At 28.7% G+C, this 25,706-nt stretch overlaps 3 protein-coding genes across 5 annotated transcripts; 2 read left to right on the forward strand and 1 right to left on the reverse strand.

Moving 5' to 3' along the window:
• Positions 1 to 429: 429 nt before the first annotated feature.
• Positions 430 to 8,259, forward strand: LOC111039151 (sodium leak channel non-selective protein). The gene is made up of 28 exons (XM_022322483.1): positions 430 to 531; positions 601 to 786; positions 846 to 1,069; positions 1,134 to 1,262; positions 1,332 to 1,477; positions 1,575 to 1,822; positions 1,927 to 2,148; positions 2,207 to 2,374; positions 2,455 to 2,646; positions 2,702 to 2,839; positions 2,908 to 3,114; positions 3,196 to 3,398; positions 3,473 to 3,601; positions 3,672 to 4,028; positions 4,328 to 4,580; positions 4,640 to 4,807; positions 4,868 to 5,076; positions 5,176 to 5,296; positions 5,743 to 5,876; positions 5,932 to 6,097; positions 6,162 to 6,356; positions 6,437 to 6,654; positions 6,719 to 6,942; positions 7,021 to 7,157; positions 7,361 to 7,497; positions 7,561 to 7,717; positions 7,775 to 7,891; positions 7,948 to 8,259. The coding sequence occupies exons 1-28, from the start codon at positions 430 to 432 to the stop codon at positions 8,257 to 8,259; spliced, it is 5,199 nt and encodes a 1,732-aa protein (XP_022178175.1).
• Positions 8,260 to 8,280: 21 nt separating this feature from the next.
• LOC111039153 (acyl-coenzyme A thioesterase 9, mitochondrial-like) lies at positions 8,281 to 12,865 on the reverse strand. 2 transcript variants are annotated; one of them, XM_022322486.1, is made up of 10 exons: positions 12,257 to 12,865; positions 10,728 to 10,840; positions 10,536 to 10,654; positions 10,289 to 10,409; positions 10,116 to 10,228; positions 9,827 to 10,049; positions 9,536 to 9,738; positions 9,292 to 9,465; positions 9,067 to 9,217; positions 8,281 to 9,010 (listed from the first exon to the last, which is right to left on the reverse strand). In XM_022322486.1, the coding sequence occupies exons 1-10, from the start codon at positions 12,301 to 12,303 to the stop codon at positions 8,928 to 8,930; spliced, it is 1,347 nt and encodes a 448-aa protein (XP_022178178.1). In that variant the 5' UTR covers positions 12,304 to 12,865; the 3' UTR covers positions 8,281 to 8,927. The 2 variants fall into 2 exon arrangements, with proteins under 2 accessions (XP_022178178.1, XP_022178180.1); XM_022322488.1 differs by lacking the exon at positions 12,257 to 12,865 and adding an exon at positions 11,446 to 11,464 and having other exon boundaries at positions 8,742 to 9,010.
• Positions 12,866 to 19,501: 6,636 nt separating this feature from the next.
• On the forward strand, positions 19,502 to 23,875 carry LOC111039154 (NADH dehydrogenase [ubiquinone] 1 beta subcomplex subunit 7). Of its 2 annotated transcripts, none has more exons than XM_022322490.1 (4): positions 19,502 to 19,744; positions 19,821 to 19,989; positions 20,392 to 20,506; positions 23,733 to 23,875. In XM_022322490.1, the coding sequence occupies exons 1-3, from the start codon at positions 19,636 to 19,638 to the stop codon at positions 20,501 to 20,503; spliced, it is 390 nt and encodes a 129-aa protein (XP_022178182.1). In that variant the 5' UTR covers positions 19,502 to 19,635; the 3' UTR covers positions 20,504 to 20,506; positions 23,733 to 23,875. The 2 variants fall into 2 exon arrangements, with proteins under 2 accessions (XP_022178182.1, XP_022178181.1); XM_022322489.1 differs by lacking the exon at positions 23,733 to 23,875 and adding an exon at positions 21,735 to 21,888 and having other exon boundaries at positions 20,392 to 20,536.
• The last annotated feature ends 1,831 nt before the right edge of the window (positions 23,876 to 25,706 follow it).

Genomic DNA, 25,706 nt, shown 5'->3' on the forward strand with positions numbered 1-25,706 from the left:
GTTTATCAAACAATTTTATCCGGATAACAAAAAAGGTTTTTCAATGTCAGAAAAGTCTTATTCGATGAATAAATTGCCAAAATATAATTCGGTACTTAAGCACTTCAGCAGTATTTTACAGTGGACTGTAGTGTTCTGTGATCGTAGGCTTCGATTCGTAGCACAGCTGTAGTCTATCTTTTCGTCCACGATCCCGCGGTTTGAACGGAGTAGGATAATGTTATCAAGGGTTTTCCGTTATCATCGAAAAATAAAATAATCAATCCGAGATTCGAGTGGACGATAAAGAATAACGTTTACAAATTGAGTATACTGAAATTCACTTCAAAATCTATAGCCGCTAACAATTAGCAACTCTCCGAAGTTTGGAGTCTAGACTCTTGAGGTTTAGGTTTGGATCAAAAGCGAAAATGTGAGGCAATTTGAGGCATGTTGGGCCGTAAACAAAGCATTCGGGCGGATATAATGGCTCCTGACTATGTTCAGGATGAATCTCTAAATGAGAACGCTGAAATCGATTGGGTGAATAAGGTAAATTCTACAGCCCTCGCGAACATAATAATATTTTCTAAATCAACCGTACATGTTTGATCTCTATAGCTTTGGGTCCGACGTTTGATGCGCTTTTGTGCGCTTCTGAGCTTACTCTGCGTCAGTCTCAACACTCCAAAAACTTTTAAGGCTTTTCCATTTCTACAGTATGCGACGTTCATATGCGATTTTGCTGTCACCGGCCTGTACACTGCCGAAATGATAGCAAAAATGCACATTCGAGGGATATTAAAGGTATTAGTGATTTTTTGACGTGCCAAATGATTTATGTATTATTATTAATGTTTTTTCAGGGAGAATCACCTTATATGAAAGATCACTGGTGTCAATTTGATGGCACTATGGCATTTTTCCTTTGGGTGTCTGTAATTTTACAAATTTTTGAAATTGTGGAATTTTTACCAGAATTTAGTTACTTATCAATACTACGAGCACCAAGGCCTTTCATAATGATTCGATTTATACGTGTCTTCCTAAAATTCTCAATGCCAAAATCTAGGATAAATCAAATTTTCAAGTACTAAATTTTAATATATATATATTTTTACATGTTTGAACTACATTTTATTTAATTCTTCTAGGCGTTCAAGTCAGCAAATCTACAATGTAACACTGTTCTTCCTGTTTTTTATGTCTTTGTATGGTGTACTCGGTGTTCAACTTTTTGGGGAAATGAAAAACCATTGTGTTCTTAATACAACAGATCCAACGTAATTCATCATTTTAAATGTATTTATTACAGTATATGTTACATAATAATGTTTTAAATTACTCAACAGGCGTGTTACTCTTAATAATTTAGCCATACCAGACTCATTCTGTTCTAAGGAACCAGGTGCTGGATATCAGTGTCCTGAAGGTATGAAATGTATGAAATTAGAGCTGTCAAGGTACATAACTGGGTTCAGTGGATTCGATGAGTTTGGTAAATTATTAAAAATGTATACTTTTAAGCAATTTTTTTACTATTAAATATGTATAGGTACTTTGAATGTCTAAACATGAATATTTGTATTTTTTAGCAACAAGTATTTTCACTGTCTATCAAGCTGCATCTCAAGAGGGTTGGGTGTACATAATGTTCCGAACATTTGATAGTCTTCCAGCCTGGAGAGCAATTTTTTACTTTTCTACATTAATATTCTTCTTAGCATGGTTAGTTAAGAATGTGTTTATTGCAGTAATTACAGAAACATTTAATGAAATGCGTGTGCAATTTCAACAATTGTGGGGAAGTAGAAGACATGTTGGAAACAAAACTTCCACTGAAGTAAGATTATAAACATTTATACGTGCTTATTAAATTGAATATTTGTGTGTACCAAATGTTCTATAGTAATATATATATAATATATATTTATAACACTCTTTTAGATTTTAGTTAGTGATGAAAATGGTTGGAGATTAGTTACTCCTGAACAGAATAAACATCGAACTTTAGCATCACCATTAGGACATAAAATTCTTAACTCTGCTTGGTTTAGATTACTTGTCATGTGCATTATACTAAGTAATGGAATTGCTATGGCGACAATGAATTTTAAACATGATGGACGGAAAAGAGAAGAATTCTATGAACAATACTATTATATTGAAGTAATCATTTTTTAATGTTTATTGTAAGTTAAATATTTACTTTTCTATCTTATTTCAGGTTGTTTATACAATAATATTTAACTTTGAAACATTATTTAAAATGGTTTTACTTGGATTTAAAGAATATTTCAAACACTCATACCATAAGTTTGAGCTAATGCTAGCTGTTGGGACTACATTACATATTTTCCCACAGTTTTATTTATCCGGATTAACTTATTTTCAGGTTTGTTATTCTTTGTTATTTAAGTAAATAAGATAACAGTGTTTAAGGTTACACTTTAATTTTAATTAAATTATGATTAGGTTTTAAGAATTGTTCGATTGATAAAAGCTTCACCTATGTTAGAAGATTTTGTGTACAAGATATTTGGACCTGGAAAGAAGCTGGGTAGCCTTATCATATTTACTTTATGTTTATTAGTAATTTCATCTGGGATTTCCATGCAACTATTTTGTTTTTTATGTGATTTTCCAAAGTTTGAAACCTTTCCAGAAGTAAGTCTTTTATTAAAATGTATTTAAAATTGTAATATGTATTTATATTTAATAGGCCTTCATGTCCATGTTTCAAATTCTTACTCAAGAAGCTTGGGTTGATGTCATGGATGAAACAATGTTAAGGACTCGTAAGACATTAGTTCCATTAGTTGCTGTCTACTTTATTCTCTATCACTTGTTTGTCACACTTGTAAGAAAATGTTCTATTTTTGAAACTCAGAAAATTTTAATAAGGTAAAACCTTTATTTTTTTATTAGATTGTGTTAAGTCTTTTTGTAGCGGTGATTTTGGATAACCTTGAACTAGATGAAGAATTAAAAAAATTAAAACAGTTACGTTTTCGTGAACAAAGTGCTGAAATCAAAGAAACACTGCCATTTAGACTAAGAATTTTTGAAAAATTTCCTGACCGTCCCAAAATGACGTCTATACATAAGCAACCATCTGATTTTAATTTGCCTAAAGTAATATTTTCAATTAAACTATAAAAAAAAAAGAAATTATAATATTAATTATTAATTTTGAATGATTAATTATTTTTTTAGGTTCGTGAAAGTTTTATGAGACAGTTTGTTTTAGATAAAAGTGATGAAGAAACTTCTACAGATAATTTAAATAAAACAAATGAAGTAGTCAAACCTCCCTTGATCACTCGTAAACAGCATCCAATGCGGTTATTATCTAATCTACCAAAAGTGCGAACAGTAACACCAGAAATTCGTAAATCAATTATATCAAACATAATTAAGTAAATGCTCAAAATATTTTATCATTATGACTAATAATTTGTTTTTAATAATCAATATTTGTTAATTATTATAGTGATTCTAATAACCAACGTTTACTTTTGGGAGATTCAACATTTTTACCTCCAAATTCTGGTAATAAAGGTGGTTTACATGCTCAAGGCACTGTTAATAATATGCAACATACACGCATGGATCACAAAAAGTATTAATGTTTATAAATATTGAATTATTCTATAATTATTAATAAATTTATATATTTTAATGATATCAAGATCTATGAGACATAGTATTCGTCGTGGATCAATGAAACTCAAACAGACATATGAACACCTCATGGAAAATGGAGATATAGGTGGCATGAATCGTTTAGCTACAGCTACACGAGCTAGGCCCCATGATCTTGATATCAAGTTATTGCAAGCTAAACGACAGCAAGCAGAAATGAGGCGCAATCAACGAGAGGAAGATTTAAGAGAGAATCATCCATTGTTTGACACCCCTTTATTTATTGTTCCGAGAGAATCAAAATTTCGTAAATTATGTCAATTAATTGTATATGCTCGATATGATCTGAAACTAAGAGATCCACTTACGGGAGAAGAGCGCCAGGTTAAATATAAAGGGTTTCAGTAAGTTAAAAATTATATTCTCTTAGTTTGCTATCATTTTTTATTACACCCTAAATTATTATTAATCATCCATTTAACATCTGAGTCTATGTATAGTTTTAGGTATTTTATATTATGCTATGCTCAACTTCTGTAACAAAAGAAAAATATTGATAATAGTAATAAAATTAATATAAATATACCTATTATAATAATTATACAGTGGCTTGTGGTGTTAGTTAATCATGAGACACAGGTTGAAAAAGGAAAAATAGTAATTTCATAAAATATATAGTTAATTACATTTTAATTAATTACAGCAATTTTTTGGGACTAGTAACTTACTTGGATTGGTTAATGATATTAGTGACCACATTAAGTTGTATATCAATGATGTTTGAAACACCTTTGTATCGTGTAATGGAAACTCCAGCTTTGCAAATAGCTGAATATGTATTTGTTTGCTTCATGAGTATGGAATTAGCATTAAAAATTTTGGCAGATGGAGTTTTTTTTACACCAAAAGCATATATGAAAGATGTTGCTGCTATATTAGATATATTTGTTTATGTGGTAAGTTGTATATTTTAACATTTTATATTATGTTTCATATTCAATTTGTTTTATTTTAGACAAGTTTAGTATTTTTATGTTGGATGCCAACCAATGTAGCTACAAATTCATCAGCTCATTTACTAATGATTTGCCGATGTGTACGCCCACTACGTATATTCTCACTAGTCCCACACATGAGAAAAGTAGTTGATGAACTTTGTCGTGGATTTAAAGAAATTTTACTGGTTAGTAAACGTTATACTTAAATCAAATTGAATCAAATGTATTTATATTTTTGTTTTTAGGTATCTGTACTATTGATTGTGTTGATGTTTGTATTTGCCAGTTATGGTGTTCAAATTTTTGGTGGTCGTTTAGCTCGATGTAATGATCCAACTATTAAAGACCGTGCACTCTGTACTGGAGTTTTTATGCGTCAAATTTATGTAACAAAAATGAAAATGCAACCAGGACCAAATGAAACTTTTCCTGCTATTTTGGTGCCAAGAGTTTGGTAAATATGAAACTCTTTAACTATATGTTACCCACGGGTACATTTTAATAAAATTCTAAGAAAAAAAACAAATTGAGGAACTATGTATTCACAATGAAGGGCGAACCCGAGGAGGTTCAATTTCGATAATATAGGCTACGCAATGCTGACGCTGTTTGAAGTGTTATCATTCAAAGGCTGGCTGGATGTCCGTGATATACTAATCAGCGCTTTGGGACCAGTAATGTTTAATTTGTTTGCCATGATCGGGCATGCATCTTTGAAACTTCTCATTAAGAAAATGCTTAGGGGTTTAGCCCCGAAATAGAATCAAAGCTTGGCTGGAATTGTATATTACTTATATATTTTTAGTGTAATGAGAAAATGAGCTTTTAATGTTACAGCTATAAAAAATTATTTTTCCAATATTTATTGGCTACTATGACAGTCTAAGGGAACCTGGATTTGTTAAATTTTTGAGTTGAAATTTAATACCTATTTGGTTGGATTTTATTTGATTCTCATATGCGCTTCCTAGCTTCATTTTTATTTTTATGATAATTTGTTTTATGCTCAGAAAAAGATTAAATACAGTATTTTTCATTTAGTGTGAAAGCATGATGTTATTTATTATTACAAATGTATATTATTATAATATTGTAAAATTAATTATTTTTATTTTATTAGATTCATGCAATTTATATTCATATATTTATATTCTTGGGATGTATGATTGGACTCACTTTATTTGTTGGTGTTGTAATTGCTAACTATTCTGAAAATAAAGGAACTGCATTACTGACTGTAGATCAAAGACGATGGTAATACATAAGGCTTTACATACTGAAAGGTTATTTTAAAATTGATTAATTGCAGGTGTGATTTGAAGAAAAGACTGAAAATTGCTCAACCTTTACATTTACCTCCCAGACCTGATCGTAGAAAGTTCCGAGCATTTATATATGATATTACGCAAAAAATTCATTTTAAGAGGTTTTTTGCTGTTATTGTGTTGATCAATAGTTGTTTATTGTGTGTTTCGGTAATTAGTTATTTTAATATAGATATTAGATATTATACAACATATCAATTAATTATTGTTATAGTGGCGGGCAGTAGACCAACATACTGAACCTTTATCACTGGTTAGTGCATTTCTAACTTTGATATTTGTGGCTGAAGTAATTATGAAAATGATAGCATTCACTGCTCGTGGATATTGGCAGTCACGTCGGAATCGATATGATCTTTTAGTCACTGTTCTAGGAGTGATTTGGATTATTACACATTTTGTATTCCATGTAAATATTTGATTGCATCTATATTATTTTAATTTTTAAATTGTATTTATATTTTATGTTGAATGATTTTTTAATTTCAGAATGAATTATCTTTCTCATTTGGCTATATAGTAGTCGTATTACGCTTTTTTACAATCACAGGCAAACACGCAACACTCAAAATGCTCATGTTGACTGTTGGAGTTTCTGTATGTAAAAGCTTTTTCATTATATTTGGTATGTTTCTATTGGTGTTCTCCTATGCGTTGGCTGGAACTATTTTATTCGGTACTGTAAAATATGGCGAAGGAATTGGCAGGTAATTATCATTATATTGAGTTATTTTTATGAACATTTTTGGTTTTATATTTTTATTTTTATAGACTTGCAAATTTTGGTTCTCCAGTTACTGGAGTAGCTATGTTATTTCGCATTGTTACTGGAGAAGATTGGAATAAAATCATGCACGACTGTATGATATTACCACCACAATGTACGCCCGCAGATAATTATTGGCAAACAGACTGTGGAAACTATGCTGCTGCTTTAATTTATTTCTGTTCGTTCTATGTAATGATCACATATATTGTACTTAACCTATTAGTTGGTAATTTATTTGTTATTAAAATCTTAATAAATGACCCAAGTTATCAGTGTAAGACAAAAAACTAATTTTCTCTTGCAGCAATTATAATGGAAAATTTTTCCCTATTTTATTCCAACGAGGAGGACGCTTTACTTTCATATGCAGACATTAGGAATTTCCAACATTCGTGGAACATTGTTGACGACACACAAGCTGGAGTCATTCAAGTATATAAGGTGAGTTTGACAGAAAATAATGATTTCCATAACTTAATTAAAGTACATCTGGTAACTGAAAATAACATCTTATAAAAATAAACAATGGTTTGCCATGAACATTTACTTGTATGTAATTATTTCATTTAAAATAGTTGGTAACATTCTTATTGATACTAAAATATATTAATGAGACTTGCAACTGCTTACTAATGTTTTCATAGGTGAAGTTTTTGTTACGCCTATTGAAGGGTAGATTAGAAACCGATCCACAAAAAGGAAAAATGTTATTGAAACACATGTGCTATGAACTAGAAAGGCTTCACAATGGACAAGAAGTAACATTTCATGATGTCTTAAAGTAATTAAAAAATACTTTAAATAGCATTCAACGTTTATTTATAATTTATTTATTTGTACATAGTATGTTATCATATCGCACAGTTGATATAACAAAAGCTTTACAACTTGAAGAGTTAGTGGCACGTGAAGATTTTGAAGTCAATATTCAAGAAGAAGTTGCTAAACAAACCATACGTAATTGGCTGGAAGGGTGCTTACGAAAAATGAGAGCAGCTAATGTAAATTGAAATGCATTATTTCTCAAGGTGTGATTATTAAGATTGACTATTTTACAGAGGCAACAAGGTAGTCTATTAGCTGGCCTACGTGCAACAAATGAAATGATGCTTAGGGATTTTGAAGAGAAACAAGCTGCCAACAATGAAAAAGAAAATGAAGAAAAAGATTTAAAAGTATTTTATTACAGAGGATTTAAAAAAATTCCTGTTTCATTTTTGTTTGATTTCAGTGTGATACAAATCGTTCAAAGCTCAAATCAACTTCAGGAATTACTCGTTCAGATAGTGTTGGCAGTGGATCTGGACGCAAATTTTTGACACCAACCTTATCAGATCCTTCAGATAAAGAAAAAAATCGTAAAGCCTCATACAGGAACTTAAAACCATTAAATATGTCTAATCTAAATGTCTCGACTTCTTCAAGGGATCAAAGATCCAGTACCCCCAAAGTTATAAATGCAGTGAAGGAAATACACGAATGGTGGTTAGATCAATTAGACCATTACTCAGATATATCATCTAGTGATGATGATAATTATTAATAGATTAATAATTGTAATTAGTGAACTTATGTTTATATTTATGATGCCGGATTCACAGCATAAGCGTCTATCATTCACATAATATTCAATAATGTACTTGATTAAACTACATGTTACTTGCGTCCTGTAAGATTCTTGACAAGAATATCCATTTAAGTTGTACATATGATTACGATTATTGATCATATATTTGTTATGTATGTACAAACTCAATAGTTTTAAATAGAGATCAAACATACAGAATTGTCGGTACCACAAAAATACTTGTTTTTTAATGATTCCTGCATGCTATGACAGCTAAAGCTAATGCTATGAATTCCGCATGACTAATATTAGGTTGATTTAAAATGCATACAAATATTTTTAATACTAGGTATGATATAATAGTAAAAAAGTTATTACGCAAATAGTTACAAAACAATACTATTAGTTAACAAGTTATAAACTAAAAAATGTTAAGTTTTTAAAATTAAAGAGGTAACTTTTATATAAAAAAAAATTTTTTTTTTTTATTGAAACTTAATTTGGTATTGAACAATGACTGTTTGCCAACACCCATTTAGTTTTAAAATGTCTTATCATAGATACTTAAAAGTTAATCAATTAGTTTATTAGAATGTGTCATTAAACTCCTTCAAAATATTATAAACCCCATTCCCACAATCAGGTTAGTTACTCTCTGATTGTCCTTTTTCTAAGTGATTGACAAAATCCAAGTACCGTCTACGTCCATCAATATATAGCATAGAATCTAAAAAATAAGTTTATTTTATTAGTCTAATGAATTACAAAATGTATTATTTTTACCATGATAGTTCTGAGGTAATACTGAATCAACATCATTCGGAGCAACATAAACATGGTAAAATGAGTTTGAAGTTAAACTTTTTTTACTTTCAAGTTCTTCGACCTTGGCAATAACTTCTACTATCATTACTCTACCACTGGTATAACATATCTAATGAATTAATTAGAAAAATGTCGAGATTATTTTAATTTAAATAATAGATTGAATAACAATTAAAGGTATACCTGTCCATTTAATTTCAATTTGCTACCAATTGGAACTGGTTTTCGAAAAGTAATACTATTAATTGCTTGTAATGTTACTCTTGTTTTGCTGTGCGCACTTGCTACTAAGAATGCAAGTTCAGTAGCAACACGCATCAAATAACCACCAAAAACTGTATTATGTAAGTTTCGATCCTAAAACAATATTAAAAATTGTTATAAATGTCTGCAAGTATTTTATTACTTTTTATAAGGTATAATATACTTCAGGATGACAAAGAATGTTAGTCTCAAGCATAGTATCATCCATCCACACACTATTTTGTGGTAATACTTTATTACCAATTATTGGCTCTTTTCTGTCAACCGTTTTCATAAATGTGTCGTATATAAGTGATTGTTCTTCTGGTGTTGGCATTTTATTCAATATTGAATTTTGACGAGCCAATTTTCTATCCTCGTTTTTTTCTAAATAATAAATTTAGTAAATGTTATCTATTTTTGACTAAAAAACATGACATTTATTTGTTTTTAAAATTTAAAATTTTGTATTTACTTGCGGAAAGAATCATTAGATTTTTTTCACGCTCTCCGACTGGTACTAAATTATTTACCATGACAGATGATGTATTTGTTGGATCTCTGGCAACAAACACAAAATGAGCTCTGGTAATGCGCTCAAATTTATCATCATTTAATTGTTCAAGCCACAAAGTAACCTCCAATGAAGTTTTCCCAACATGAGTTACTTGCCCACTAAGAATTAAGTCTTTATCTGGCTGAAATAAAAAATCTTGTTTATTATTATTATTTTTTAATTTTAAGCGTTAAAAATATTAGCTTACAAATCGATTAGCATTTATGACAACATCATCTACCAGTAATGTTACAACAACGTATGGTGTTGGAACATCCAATGGTTGCATTGGATTATAAATGTGCTTCATAACAATCCAAACTATAATTATTTATAACATCAAATATTTTTTAACATTCTATTTTTATTTTTATTTTTTACCAGCAAAAAGATCCATATCTTCTAAAAGGCGTCCAATTCGTAAGCTTTTAAATGTTGTAGTGTATTTATTTTGCAATGTCAAGTTAGTGCTCAAGGGAACTATAGCTCTATCAAAACTGTCCTACAAATATTATGTATAACAGATATTGTATAATTTGTTATTAATTTATCAAATTAAAATTGCACTTAAAATGTCAATTGGATTGCTTTAAAAATATAAATACATTTTAATAACTTATGAACTTACATTCATAGAGCGAGGTGGTAGGTCACTTTGTTCCTTTGGCAAATACTCAGCCAACCATCCTCTTTCTTCATTTTCATATTTTCCAGATATACCCATTATATTGGATAGTTTTAGTTTAACTTAATAAAATTAAAATATAGTTTAGTCTAACAAAAATTAAGTAGGCATTTTGAATAATAAACTAATAATTACTGTCTTGCATAGTCTGTAAATTACTAAAGTCCTTAGGCGGCAGATGTGATTCATTCTTCCAGCGTCTGTATATTTGCTGAACATATATTCCATATGTTATTTGTTTTTTAAATCTAAAAATTAATATAAACTCTATAGGTTAATTATGTTATTTATATAAATTAATAAATTTGTTAGTTCTAATTTTTATTGGTCACTAATGTGTTTTGCAGATGTTCTTAGACCAATATTATGGACTACAAAAATTATTGATATTTTATAAAATTAAAATTATGATCACAAAATATCCAAATATTAAATTTATAATAAAGTATCTGTAATTGAAACTTTAAATAGGTATGTAATTGAAAAAAAAAATACTAAAATAGGTAGGTATTTTATGGTAAGACTATGATTTGCACATATTTCCATCAAGTCTTTGTGTTGATAAAATTTTAAAAACTAATGTGGGGATTCATTTCTTCAGCATTATTTCATTAATTTTTTGTAATATTTTATTCAGCTATTAGTAGTATCCAGACCGAGGATATATATTTTGTCCCCGACAATTTTTCTGATTTCTCCTCATAAACGGTAACATAATTGAGTGTAAATGACATTATCAGAAACATACTTCCTGGTCCGGACACAGCTTTACAATGATATTTGATCATGTGCCTTTCTAAAGTTAAATTTTTCTACCATTTACAGTTAAACCAATAGGTGATAATTCACTTACTGAATTTAGAAACTTAAGAGCACATTATTCACCATGAATTCAAATTCTTATTATTTATCCAGCTTATCTTAATAATAAAAAATAAGTTCTTGAATTGAGAGAAAGAAATTACATATTTCTAATTATTGATAATGGGATTAAAAGTGAATCATTTAAAATAATCCTAAGACAAGTAATTGTAGTGGTAATTGTTTCCAATATTTTAATTTATTAAATTGATAAATAATATTTTACTATCTAGGTATAATTCTCTATTAATTTATTATCAATGTAATTTTAATTATTAATCATATTTTTTCATCGTTATCTATTAATAATAATATGATGTTAATAACTAATAAGCAATGAGCATAGAAAAGGTATTAGTTTATTAATCTAACAGAATACATGAAAGTTGAAAAACAAATTTAAAACACTTCTGCCCTATCAAAGTATTGAAATTGGTTTTAATTTATGGTTGGCAGTGTGTATGGGTATAAACACTAGAATTGTGAATATGGCAGTATGGCATATTATTAAGTCCTGGCAACTATTTTTTTTTTAACAAATTTATTATTTAACTTAAAAAATATGGAAATGTCCCTACTTCTAAATACTAGAACAACTGTTTACTAGAAAAGTTAAATGGGTAACATACTAACATATTATAATTATTGCAATTATATACCAATCGATATTACATTATTACACTCAGAATAAAATAGTTTAGCACAATTATTAACCAATATGTTAGCAGTTCAATTATAAATAAAATTGTTAGATACTATAATGAAATTAAATAAATAATTAAAAATACTTTTATAATACTTACAAAGACTTTGGAGAAGTCAAGATGTTGACAAATATTTTAGGACTCATTTTATCTTACTCTTTTTTTTTAATTACGAAGTTAGTAATTTATCAATTGGATACTTTTTGACTGAGTGAAAGAAGAGATAATTACCTATGCCACACCTAATTGCAACTTAGCGAATAAATCATGGGTCATTACAGTATTATATTCCGGATATTATTCAATTAGGCATGTAGCAAATACTTTAAAGTTTTATGTAACGAGATAATTTGATGATAATTATTTTTAATGTTAGTTTGTACTTTGGCTCGTGAATGACGATTGAAATATTGAATACCAGACGACTCAAAAAACAATGGTTAAATACAATGGTTTGACATAATATTTTTTTATTTTCTTATAAATAATGAATATTAATTAAGGTAGGTATTAGACATTTTAGATTGTTATCTACGGTATGTAAACGGGTGGCGGTTTGAATATGACGGTATTGCAGCTGCTGTAGAGACGTAGAGACTAGAATACTTTGATACAATGTAAATCACAATTCACAGACTACACTTACTATTAAACTAATGTCTACTATTAGTAGTACTATCTAATAGAGTAGGTACTATCTACAACGGCGCCAGCAGTAAGACGTGGTATGTTATCAGTAATTTTTGTAATCTAACCTTGTATACTATACATACAAATTATTATGAAAAGGTAAAGTTTGTGAGGTTGTAAGGGGTAATCTCTCAATCTCTGGATATACTGACTGAACCGATTTTGAAAATTCTTTTACCAATAGAAAGCCACATTATTTGTGAATGTCATAGGCTAGACCCTAGGCTTAACCCAACAAACTAAAAGACTTTTTTGTGGTAGTCGGAATTGCACAGTAAGTTGGAGAAAAAACGGTCGAACGAAAACGTTTCTTACGAAAGCTGTCTTAACGAAGAGAGATATATGATTGAGTTCCAGAGAAAAGTTGTAGAGTTTGATAATGCCTGTAAAAAAGCCAGCTACAACTTATGTCTAACTTTTATATTTAAGTTAAAAAAAGAAGTTATAGTTAAAAAAATTAATCAACTTTTCCCTTAGTCACTGCATTACGCGTGAACGGCTGGACCGATTTCGCTAATTCTTTTTTCGTTATAACTGTTATTGACAAGAGAAGCTTCTTATGGAAGAAAAAATTTAGAAAGTTGCATATTGTATGGCACCAGGCCATCGCGTTTCCAGCTATCAGCAACCTGACCTTGTTGTCCATCAAATTTTGTGTTTGATCGGCCTGTGGACAGTGGTCGTAGTGGGGGGGATACGGAGGGATGACATCCCTCTACTTTTTTGTATTTACATTTTTCATCCCTCTACTTATTTTGTCTAGAATAACGCATTCCTCCTAAGACTTGTGTTTTAAAATGAAATAAGTATTATGATTTTTATATTATATCTATGTATAAGAAAACTTTTTATTTTTCGTAAAGGCCGTTTCGTAGGGTTTCGTACGGTAGCGCCTTTTATAATAATAATAATAAATACTAATATATTTTGTTATATTACATATTATATTGTTAATATTAATTACAATTTACAAATTTAACTATATAATCTAAAATTTCCACAGAAAAATATCATAAATAAAATATTTTATCAGTTTTTTTGCTACTAAATTTGAAAATATGTTATTTATTTGTTTAGTCTTAAAGATTATTTATGATAGAAAAAGATTGTAATATTCTGACAACGCATAAACAAAATGTGAATTATAAAAAAAAAAATACTATACAAGGTATGAAGAATGTTATGATGATATCAGAAAATCTGAATTGTAAGGCATCCCTCCACTTGTCTCATCTTGAGCCATTTCGACCACTGCCTGTGGATATGATTTGTTCCGAAAGGTAAAATTCAGCAATCTATTCTTAATTGTTTAGCAGAAATTAGTGTTTTATTTGTTTTTTGGTTTCCATTGGTTAATTGGGCAGATGAGGTGCATGATGAGTATGCAACAAATCAAATTTCTATAAAAAGCCTACCAAGGTGGCTGAGATGCCCTTATAGCTATTAAGAATTAGGTTCTTTTTATTCGTGGTTGTAAATGTGGCAAGGCGGTTATTCCATCCTCTATGGGTTATACTATGTTTCCCTTATAAGTATTAGAAAACGAAGCTGCAATCTGTGCACAAACCACATATTTATATTAACCCATGGCTACGTAATAGAGAAGATTATAGCCACAGATATGCATATCTATATATTATACTTAAATACCTAGGTATAAATATATTATGTTAACCATAACACGGCCAATGGGGAGGGGGAGGATTGAAGCTAACTTGGCCCCCTTCCTACTGGGTACGCTACTACTCGTATACCTATAGAAAACATAAACACGTATTTTAATGCAATTTAAAGTACAATAGTTTTAATTTTATTTATTTTAAAAGTAAATACATTACAATATAACTCTAATTGTAATATTATTTATCTATTGTTTTCTTGAACATAATGTTTCAGAACTTCGGAATTTAATAATATTATGAAATTAGTTGGTAAAATATTTATAAGTTATTGAAATAAAATATAAACAGTAGCTTGATGAGGCGCGGTCGTACTCTCAATCTGCATTACCGGCCGTCGTTACTAGCACTCGGATAGTCAGATGGGTCACTTGATTTTTAGCAACACATCATTGCCATTTGCCACACATTTGAAGGTATTCCAACCTAACGATCACCCTACTCAGTACCGGGCTAATGCAATTAGTAGTTGATGGATTAATCCAAATGGTTATCAAGGTTTAAAAAATGCATACACAAAAATCAATTAGAGTTAAATTATAGGACAAACGGGAAGGAGAGAACGGGTGCCCGCAAGCAAATAAGTCTTAAGAATCAAAAAAAAAAAAGGGAAGTGGATGTCGCTCTGTTGTACATAGTATATTAGGTGTCTAATAAGAGGTCACTGTATATAGATGGTATTAAATTTGAATTCAATGATATCAAATCATTATATACGAAAAACGATTCTGAGGTATGTCAACCTAGGATATTTTATATTGTTATTACTTACTACGGTAAATTGAATTTATATTATTCTTAAATTATTAGTAATGCTTGAAAAATATTAAATATAATAATGTAAAATTGAGCTGTTTTGGAACCAAATTACATCAAAATGATAAAAGTTACCTATTCTTTGTGTTAATATGGCATTTTATCCAACTTTGAACTTAAAATGTCTGTAAGAAATAACTGTATTCATATATTTTTGAGATTTTCTTTATTTATGGAAAAAACTTCTTAAGTGAAACCTTGTTTTAAAGGTTCAATCGTTAGCTATAAAAATTGAAAATTGTATACATTTTTAACTACAAAATCATTATCAATTTTCAATTTGAAAAATATTGTCAACATTTAAACTTTAAATGCTTATAACAAAAAATCGTGCGTATGTATTTTTAATATTTTTCAACTGCTATTAGCACAATATATCATTAGCCTTGTATCACATTTTAAAGAGTTTTGATCCTACAAATACAATTTTATTGACATTTATAGAAGAAAAACTAAAAAAATTTAAAAAATGAAAATGTCCTTAAACAGTTAAAAACAAAGTGGTTCCTACGTGTTTCCTTAGTGATAACGCCATAGAACTTATTACAGGCCAATATCAGTTTAAACAATTTCTGAAGTGCCCGCAAAATTTGCAAAAGTTCAACTACAAAAATGTATAGCTAGTAAACATGCAATGTATGAAATGCAATTTAGATTCCGGGAACATACTGGAAAAGAGTATGGTATAGAATACTTATCAAATCTAACTTACACTTCACTTGATAGAGATACATTATGTTTATGTATTTTTCTAGATGGAGCAAAAGCTTTTGATTCTATATCTCATAAATGAATTATTATATAAGTTAAAACAAATTATAGGGAAAAAATATTTTTTTATTGGTTTAATCTTATCTCTATAGGAAATCTCAAATAGTACAAATCAATGAATCATCAAGTGACCCAAATATTTTAAAATACGGTATTCCACAAGAAACAGTTTTAGGTTCTTAATAAATGCATGTAAACGATTTAATTGAATTAGATATAAATGAAAACATTATAGCTTTTGCTGTTGACGCAGTCTTATTTATTGAATTATAGCGAGTTCATTATTTTTTCCTACATCTCACAATAATATTGTTTTTAGTTTTAATGGAAAAATTATAACTTAATACAAAAATCTAGAAGTGTCGAGGCTTGAGAAAAATTCAAAACTAGGATTTAAATTTTACAAAAGTAAAAAAAAAATTAAATACTTTTATCATGCCCATTTTATTCTATCTGGGATCGGTATTAATGTTTTATTCTATAAATAGTGTGCAGTCACTGATTTATTTGCTAAAAAAATGTGTGTTTATATACTACTTACTACAGTGCTAAGTAACTAGTAACCACGATTAGCTATAGCTATCTATAGCAGTATACCTAACTAAGGCTTTTACGTAAAGGACGGTGTTAAAACCCATCCTATCATTATGTCAAAAAATGTCAAAAAATGTATCGCTTCAATAATACCAATCTACCTAATTATTATTTTATTTAATTTTTTATTATACAAATTAAATACTAGTAAAGTTTGTACTTCATAGAGGTCGCTGTGGGTATTTCTTAGAAGATAGTTTTTTTTTTTTTGTAATTATGAAAATTGTAGGTTTGTTAGTTAGGTACATATGCATTTAATAGACCAATTTGAATTAACTATAATGCCTCGATTAACGCTAACAAATTTACTTGGAAATGTTCTCTCATAATCTGTATGAAAATAGGCATATGATATAGATGTTTAAATATTTTTTAAATGTATTATTAGTAACTACCTATTGGGATTCAAAATTAAAATTTTAAAGATTTTGAACCTTGAACTTGAGACGGTTTTAAAAAATGATGCAAAATTACAAAAAACAATAAGTCACATAAGTCTTATGAAAACTAATGCGAATAAAATTTAAGATGACTATTTGAAACCAAGTTAATTTAGGTTTATAATGTAATATAATGTAATAAAAAATAATAATATTGATTTAATTTATAAATACAAAATCCGAGGGAAAATAAATTTTGACACAGCTTGTAAATAGTACACTAGATGGTGTTAGTTTTTTTTTTTTTTTTTATTAGCTATTAGTATACAACTATGACAGCTCGACTATTACAGAGATAATACATAAAACAACATTATACATTAAACATTATAATACATATTAAATAATAAAGCCAGCATCCAATATAAAGGTAATTATTAATTTAATGGCGGTAGTAGATTTTGTATTAAGTATGGAGTGGATATTTAAGGGGATATCAAGAGTCTTAAGTTCTTTAACTAAAATAATGCGTTTGAGTTGTAGGGTAGGGCAGTCAAGTAGAATATGGGATAAGTCACAAATGCATTCATTCAGGTGAAGAGTACACAATGGAGAATCATTAAGACCAAGTTTAAAGGAGTGGCTGGGTAGAAGGTGATGTCCTATGCGTAGCCCATTAAATTGTACTATATATGGTCTATGTAAGTGTAGCCAGTGTAGGTTATTGAACCAGGTTTTTTTAAGGATATTTGGTGTAATATTTCTGTATCTTGAGGCGAATTCAGCAGGTAGATTGTTCCAGAGAGAGAACCAAATATTAGTAGAGTATAGTTTTATAAGAGGTGTGAAGTCAGAATGGGGAAGTTGATAAATAGAAGGAAAGATGAGATTGGATGAAGATTTAGCCAGGTGGTCTGCAACTTCATTACCATATATGCCTGTATGACTAGGAACCCAAAGAAAGTGGATGTTATAGTTAATTTGATTTAATGTAAAAATAAGAGACTTGATGCGAAGAATAAGTGGAGACAGTTGAGAGTTAAATGGGTTTGAATTTAAGGCTTGGAGGCACGACATAGAATCTGATACAATTAAGTAATTAATATTATTATTATTATTAAATTTTGGATAAGTTTTAAGGCTTCGGTGATGGCATAGCACTCAGCTGTAAAGGAAGAAGACGTAGGGGGAAGGTTATTGCTAAAAGAGAGTTGTAGATCAGGAATATAAAACGCATATCCAGCGGAGAGAGGGGAGACTGATCCATCAGTATAAACCGCGATGAAGTTAAAAAAGCGTTCATTAAGATAATTCAAAACGGCTGCATTGACCGAGGAAGAAGACATAAATTTAAAATCATTGGAGGATAGATCAAAAAATTTATTATCAGAATGAATCCGAGGGGAAAAGATAAGAGAGTCGTAGGATTGCTAGTAAAGAGGGAGTTTAGTTGAATTAATAATATATTGGTGGAAATTTGAGATAGAATGTGCTATAACTGATAATACGGACATAGATTTAGGAAAATATCGCCAATTAAGGTACAGTGAGTAATAAGTGTCAAAGATACGGTGATCGCTATAGGATAATGAATTCAAGAGAAATTTGCCGGCAAGCCAGCGGCATCTGATATTAAATGGTGGGCAGGTAGATTCAACTTCCATAGCAGGGCAAGGTGTAGAACTGACGTAACCAATAATGGTTCTAATGCATGAGGCTTGGAGTTTATTGATTTTTTTCCAATTAGAAAAGGAAGCCGATCCGAAAAGAAAGCAACCGTAATCAAGTTTGGAGCGTATAATAGACAAATATATAGATAATAGACTTGAAGGGTGAGAGCCCCACCAAGTACCAGTTACCGATCGGAGGAAGTTGGACCATCGAGAAACAAAATGGTGTTAGTTATAATGGTTAAATGAAGAAATGCCTATGCTCTTCAAACTACAAAATCTACAAATCTATGCACTATTTCTTAGTATATACTTAAAATTTTTTTTTCGTGGATGCATGAAAATAATTTCAAGCTTATTTAGCGACAAACTTAATAGCTCAAAAGAAACCACTTCCGGTCCTAGTTACAACTAATTTTAAAATTAAAATATCAATTTTGCCTATGATAAAATTATGGTGGTTAGCAAGTGAGCACTCTTAAATCACAGAATGGCTGAAATTTCACCTATTGCTATTTATTGTTAATTTTCACTAGTTTATAGTTCTATTTATTATATCAGATATCTAACCTATATTCATGAACATTAGATCTTCTTTAAAAAAACGCATTTACGCATTGGACAATTATTATCAATTCCGTGACTGATTAACAGGGGTCGCCATAAGTTATTCAGTTATTGAACAGCTGTGATATGCTTTTTGTTTCATGATTTTAATCAAAGATAATTTCTTATCATTTCGTTTTTTTAACATTCGTTTTACTTCAAAGTTACACTAGTTACAGTCTGCAGAATACGGATAATTTATTTTACTATTTTACATGCAATTTTCCAGCTAAAACTATCCTTGTAGATAATCGTTTTGCGATATTGTCGTGATGGGACACACATGGTCGGAATATGTCGCTCCAGAGACGACCCCGTTGCGAGACAAACCATCGCAGTTTGAACCTCATTTTGGTTTTTCCACGGAAAGACGAGAGAAAAGTAATGTATCACCGCACGTTGATGATTTAAGTTTCATCATACAGTACATTAATTATCAAATTGAATTCTCTTTTAGAAATGATCGCTTCACTAGCAGAAATGGAATCGGCTAAAGTTCCGTTGGATGCCAGAGACTTTTGTGCACACATGTTATTGAATTTAAGAGGTTGTATCAGAGATAACTTCCCATTCAACCACCATTGTCACCATGAGAGAGAAGAATATTATGAATGCCAGTATCACGAGTAAGTCATAGTCATACTTTGTGAGTTGTCGGTTCTGGACACAGTCTAAAATTAGAGTGTGTATTTCCCTACTTTGCCTTTTATTTCTTTATCGAGCTATGGATCTTTATAGTTATACACATTAAAAGTTTAATCAAAGAAATACATAAAATACGATACACAATTAAGTCACCCAATTATTGTGGAAGTTTATAGGATATAATATAAACTTATGAAAAATTTGCCTTATAAATATAGTATGATATTGATAGCAATTTCAGGACATCCCTACTTATCCTACTATCCTACTTCTGATGTAACAAAATTCTACTTCAAATTTCCTAAATATCTTTTGGATATTATGTTCCAATAAGATTTTCAACAAAACTAGGTTATTTAAAAAATTTTAATTATAAATTTTAGTTATTTGGATCGTATGAAGGACTATGAAAGAGAAAAGCGATTATTACACAGAAGACATAAATTGAGACAAGATGGTGCACCAAATGCAGAAGAAGGCACCATCAGTGCTTAAATGGTATTAATATCATTTAATTACATAACTTAGGTAATTATAATTTCCATTTATTTAGAGTAGTTATAGACTACAGTTACATTTTGTTATATTTAAGTATTAATTTTTAAACTCGTGTACCTAATTATATTTTGATTGAAAAATATATTAATGTAGCCTTTGATATCTTATATGTTTTATAATAAAATTAATAGAAGTTTAGGTACTAATAAAATTATTTTATCAATAATAGTATTTTTGTATTTTATTTAGTTATTTACTTTACACTTATATGGTTTCATTATTTTTGTTTTAACTAATAACATACATTTTGTTAGTATTTAGCAATTTTTCTACAACAATTAGTTTTATATTGTTGCAAAATTAATGTTTCTATTATTTTATTAGCGGTTTTATATCGTTTTATATAGTTTTACATTTTTATGCATTATCAAATATCATAGGCTTTATAATATAAGACACTTAGTATGTTTAACTAATAATTGACATCAGTGGTTTTCAACCTCTTTTTGAACATTTTACCTATGCTCTTTACTGTATTTTGACTGCACATGCCTTATCCATGAACGTTTTTTTCATTAAAGACAGTTTTTTTCAGGCCATTATATATTGTCACCAAATTAGATTAGCAAAATTGGAAAAAAAAACTTTCAAGGTTGAGGCATTCTTAGAGAATTATTGAACTACAGCACATCGGTTGAAAACCATCAATTTATATATTGGCAATTTATAATACATTTGGAAAATATGTCTGCTAAGCTAGCTCAGTTGAAGTACAACATTAAATTTGGCCATATTCTAAAATATAAATCAGTTGTTTCAATGTCAAATGTTATAATTATCAATAAGGAGAAAATCTTATGAAATTGTTTCCACTTATGCTCATCTATTACTATATCAGTTTCTTCTTTTTCCAGTCTTATTTTAATACATTTATGATATTTCTGTTACGTCAATCAATCCACTGTTGGATTAAAATCTTGTAAAAGATCTTACAAAATGTAATACTTTATTTGTGAAAATATTACTTACCAGGGCATTTGTTTTTGTTCAATAACTGTACATTTTGCTTCTTGTTTCCTTATATGTATTTTATACAAATTTAATTCCTTAGTTGTGTTTATCAAGCCATTCATCATTATAACTAATATGCTTAAAATGTACACGGCTCTTTTACTACATTTCAGTAAACCATCAATGACTTTAAAAAATTTCTTTTTTTCGTTGACAGATAAATGATTTAGTTTTTCAAACATTCAACATTGTATTTTTAATACAAACTGAAGAACCATCAAAACCAATCTACAAGACTACTACTTAGTCGATATTATTTATTTTATAATGCTATGGATCAATAATTTTATTATAATAGTTCTGGCAAATTATTTTTTTGTTTTGTGTTATAACATTTACGATTTGGCTGTCTAGTCCTAGTCCTTGACATGTTGTTTTAATCATTTTTGCATACAATTTTTCAAAGCGAAATAATAATATGAATAAATTTAATTTAAGTTAACATTTTTTTAATTTGTTCAGCTTTTATTATCCAAGTCTTTAATTAGAAAATCAGAGTAAATAATCAACAAATTTGGATAATATAATGAATTTATCATTAAAATTATAATTTAATGCAATCTCCAAATGTCAACCTTCCTGGAATTAAACTGTTGCACAAAAGTGAGCGTTCAAAACTAGTTTGGTTTTATATATGAAGAAAATTGTGAAATCCGGTCCTCAATATTATTTGGGAACTTGATTTAAGTAAACACTAAAGCGGCTGAATAACATTCATTCTCACATTCCAACATTAAAATGTAGTCTTGATCAAATTTCCACTTCCTATTTTTGTTTTAGATTGTCACATTTGTGAGTTATAAGTTATGCCTTATATTGTATTATATACCATTTTAAATTTAATAAAGTTAGAATCAAATTTTAATATTTATTACTATCATTAAAATAATTTGACATTTTTTCTAAATCAATCAAACTAAGTAATATAAATAAATATTTTTAAATTTGATTTATCCAAACATTAACTAAAAAAGAAATTTAATTATTTACTAACTTTTATTGATAAATTCACAATCTTAAAAAAAGTTGAACAGCATAATATATTGTAGCTCGGTCTTCATATTTTACTAACAAGATTTGTGATATTAAGTTATAAATGAACTGTTAATCATAGTCAAAACATTATTCTGGGCGAGGCATGATTAATATCATAGATAGGTTTAGTTAGGCTGTTATTTATTCAAATATGGTCTGTCATTTTTCCTTATACTTTCTTTTTTTAATAAACAAAATATTTGCACAAATTAAAATTTTTCTGTATAAAATATTTTTACATAAGCACCTATTAAATTCCTTTATTTATTCAAAAGTCAAATATTTCAGTTCTTTTAACTATTTTAGAAAATAAGTAACAAATACACTTTGAATAAAAATATCTATGAATAGAAAAGATAATGTTTTAAATTTAGGATTATTATATATGGTTTTATTTGAAATATCGAAACAACAATTTTACTTTGAATATTTTAACTTTTAATGCGAATGCCTTTTTAACCAACTAATTGTATTTATTTATCTGCAAGATTAATTATAAAAGGATAATAAACAATAGATAGTTTAATATGAAATATTTAAATTCAATCTAGAATTTAAAACACTTTTTACAAAAACTTTGTTTATTTATGCAATGTGTGTATGTTCAAGATAATCTGATATTTACAAAATAAAATAAAGAATTCTTCAATGTATAAGGGTTCCCACACTGATAGTTCTCTCTCTTAGTGTACATATATATTGATGTTTTTTTATTGTATAATACTGTAAAATATATCATACAATTTAAAATTGTATTTAAAGAAAAGTTAGTATACTCATTATGTGAAAATAAAAAGTAAAGATTTTAAATAAAAAGGTTTCCTGAAAGTGAAAGAATCTTCCTAATCTTTTGGCTGAAGAATAATATTGTATTTCTTAATTTATTGTTTTAATGTAGACAGTATATTTAACAATTATGTATCTATGTAGTAAAAAAGTAATACTTAATAAATATTTTTCACGTCTAAAAGAAAATCTAAAATATGTTTATAACAACTGAACTATATTAAAAATAGGTAATTATAACATAAGTGCTAACTATTATTTATAATTATTTTTGTTAAAATATAATACAGATTACACAGTATAATATAATGTTTTTTAAAATGATATTTTTCAGAGAAATATTGAATATAATTGAAGAAACGTGCGCAAATATATGAGCAATAGGTATGTTTAGAATTTATTGTGTTATAGATATTTTGTTCTGATCATATGTTATATAAAATAATTAATAAAGCTCACTTTGTAATGATATAAACAGAAAATGTACAATTTAATTTCTGGTAATGTCATTACCATGATAAAATAAACAAAACACAGATTACAAAAAGACAAAAAAAATTACAAGTATAGCTTAATAAGTACCTCCAATAAGTGAATGTGAATAAGTTCTTCTAGAAGACATCCCGTCAATAAGTACTGGTTTCAAATGGTGCTAGACAAGTTCAAAAATAATACTTCTATCCACCAATACGAAACCAGTATTCACCGACGTTAATGATCTGAATACACACTACACAACTCTTATATATAAGTCGTGTACTATATAGTAATAGGGACACACTTTGATACGTCCAAAAGAAGAGTCGAGCGATTACTGTGCTTGTTTGCTCCGAATCCTTTGACTTATATACGCAAAACGGTTTTGTTCTATGATGAGCCATGCCTACCTTATCGCGTGTAGAGGGAAAAAGCCGTGCAGCAGCGACGTTGCATAAAATATAACAGTACTCATTTGTTTCCGTCTGCTTGATTCATAAAAATCATATTATGTTCTTGGGTATTATTATTGTTTTAAAATATCTGTCCTTAAAATTCACCGTGCGAGTACAATTTCTTCAGGGTTGATGGGTGGGAACACGTGGTAATGCAAGACGACTATCGAAACCCGATACCTGGTGGCTTACGGTCTCGAACCACCGGTGTCTGGTAACAATATTATACGGCTTCGTGTGTTGGTCAATGAATAAAACTCGTTTTTCTTTCTTTTTTGTTTTAGTTAAATCTAGTGAACATTTTTAACTGAACGCTTATTTTCATTGTTCTAATCTTGTGATGGCGATTCGTTTAACTGTAAAATATAATATATTAATATACATATTTTACTCTTATATTTAAATAACAATAATTTTATAATGGTCTCGGAACTACGTAAAATAGATAAGTAAAAAATAAATATTTTATATTTTTTAAAACTAAATTCCAAAAGAAAGTTGGTACTTGATTAAATAATCCACATATTATATTTGTATAGTCTTGTTTAGTAAATCTCTATTTACCGGCTGTTAAATTAATTGTATAAAAACAACATTTAACTACCAGCTATTTATCTTCAGATAAATAAAATGAATTAGTAAATCTTTTATATATTGAACACTCCATATCGAAATTGATTGTAGTTACGATGACGATATAATTGATATAGTTTATTGATTTGAATTACAGTACCTACTACTGACAAAATTAAATAATATTACGCTACACGCGTGTATTTTGTCTAGACGTAAAACGTAACTCATAGCGTGCACAACAATTAATCAGAAGGCAATAAATGAATAAACAGCTATTTGTCATTGTTTATAAAAAAATATTTGATGTAACTCGTGTGTCATGTATATATAGTGGTCTTTTTGTACGAAAATTGCCAAATTTTCGTATTTTCATTGGGCTCGATCGTAAATATATATTATATGTGTACATTTACAATGACCTTATAACCTAATATATACAAAACACCATTAAACCAATTATGTCCACTGAAATACCTCAAGGCCATCGGAACTTTTTTAACGAATAATATCGATATGTACGATGTACCTATGTATTATTTCGGTATACAAATAGAGAATGACTGGTCGTTATTGTTTAAACAACTTTATTCTGCGGAATAATCGCAGTGCGATTTGCTTAAACCAAAAACTATAATGTAATTTTACAACGATAACAATGAGATGAGGATGTATTAAGTTTCTTTTTGTGACGGCTCATAACATCAGCTATCGTTAATCGTTTACGAAAGTTAAAATAATTATTAGATTAGATTTATTATATAATACATACTATACACATACTGTGGTATATGCGTCAAAAT

Source organism: Myzus persicae, unplaced genomic scaffold (assembly GCF_001856785.1).
Source record: "Myzus persicae strain clone G006 unplaced genomic scaffold, MPER_G0061.0, whole genome shotgun sequence".
Lineage (NCBI taxonomy): Eukaryota > Metazoa > Arthropoda > Insecta > Hemiptera > Aphididae > Myzus > Myzus persicae.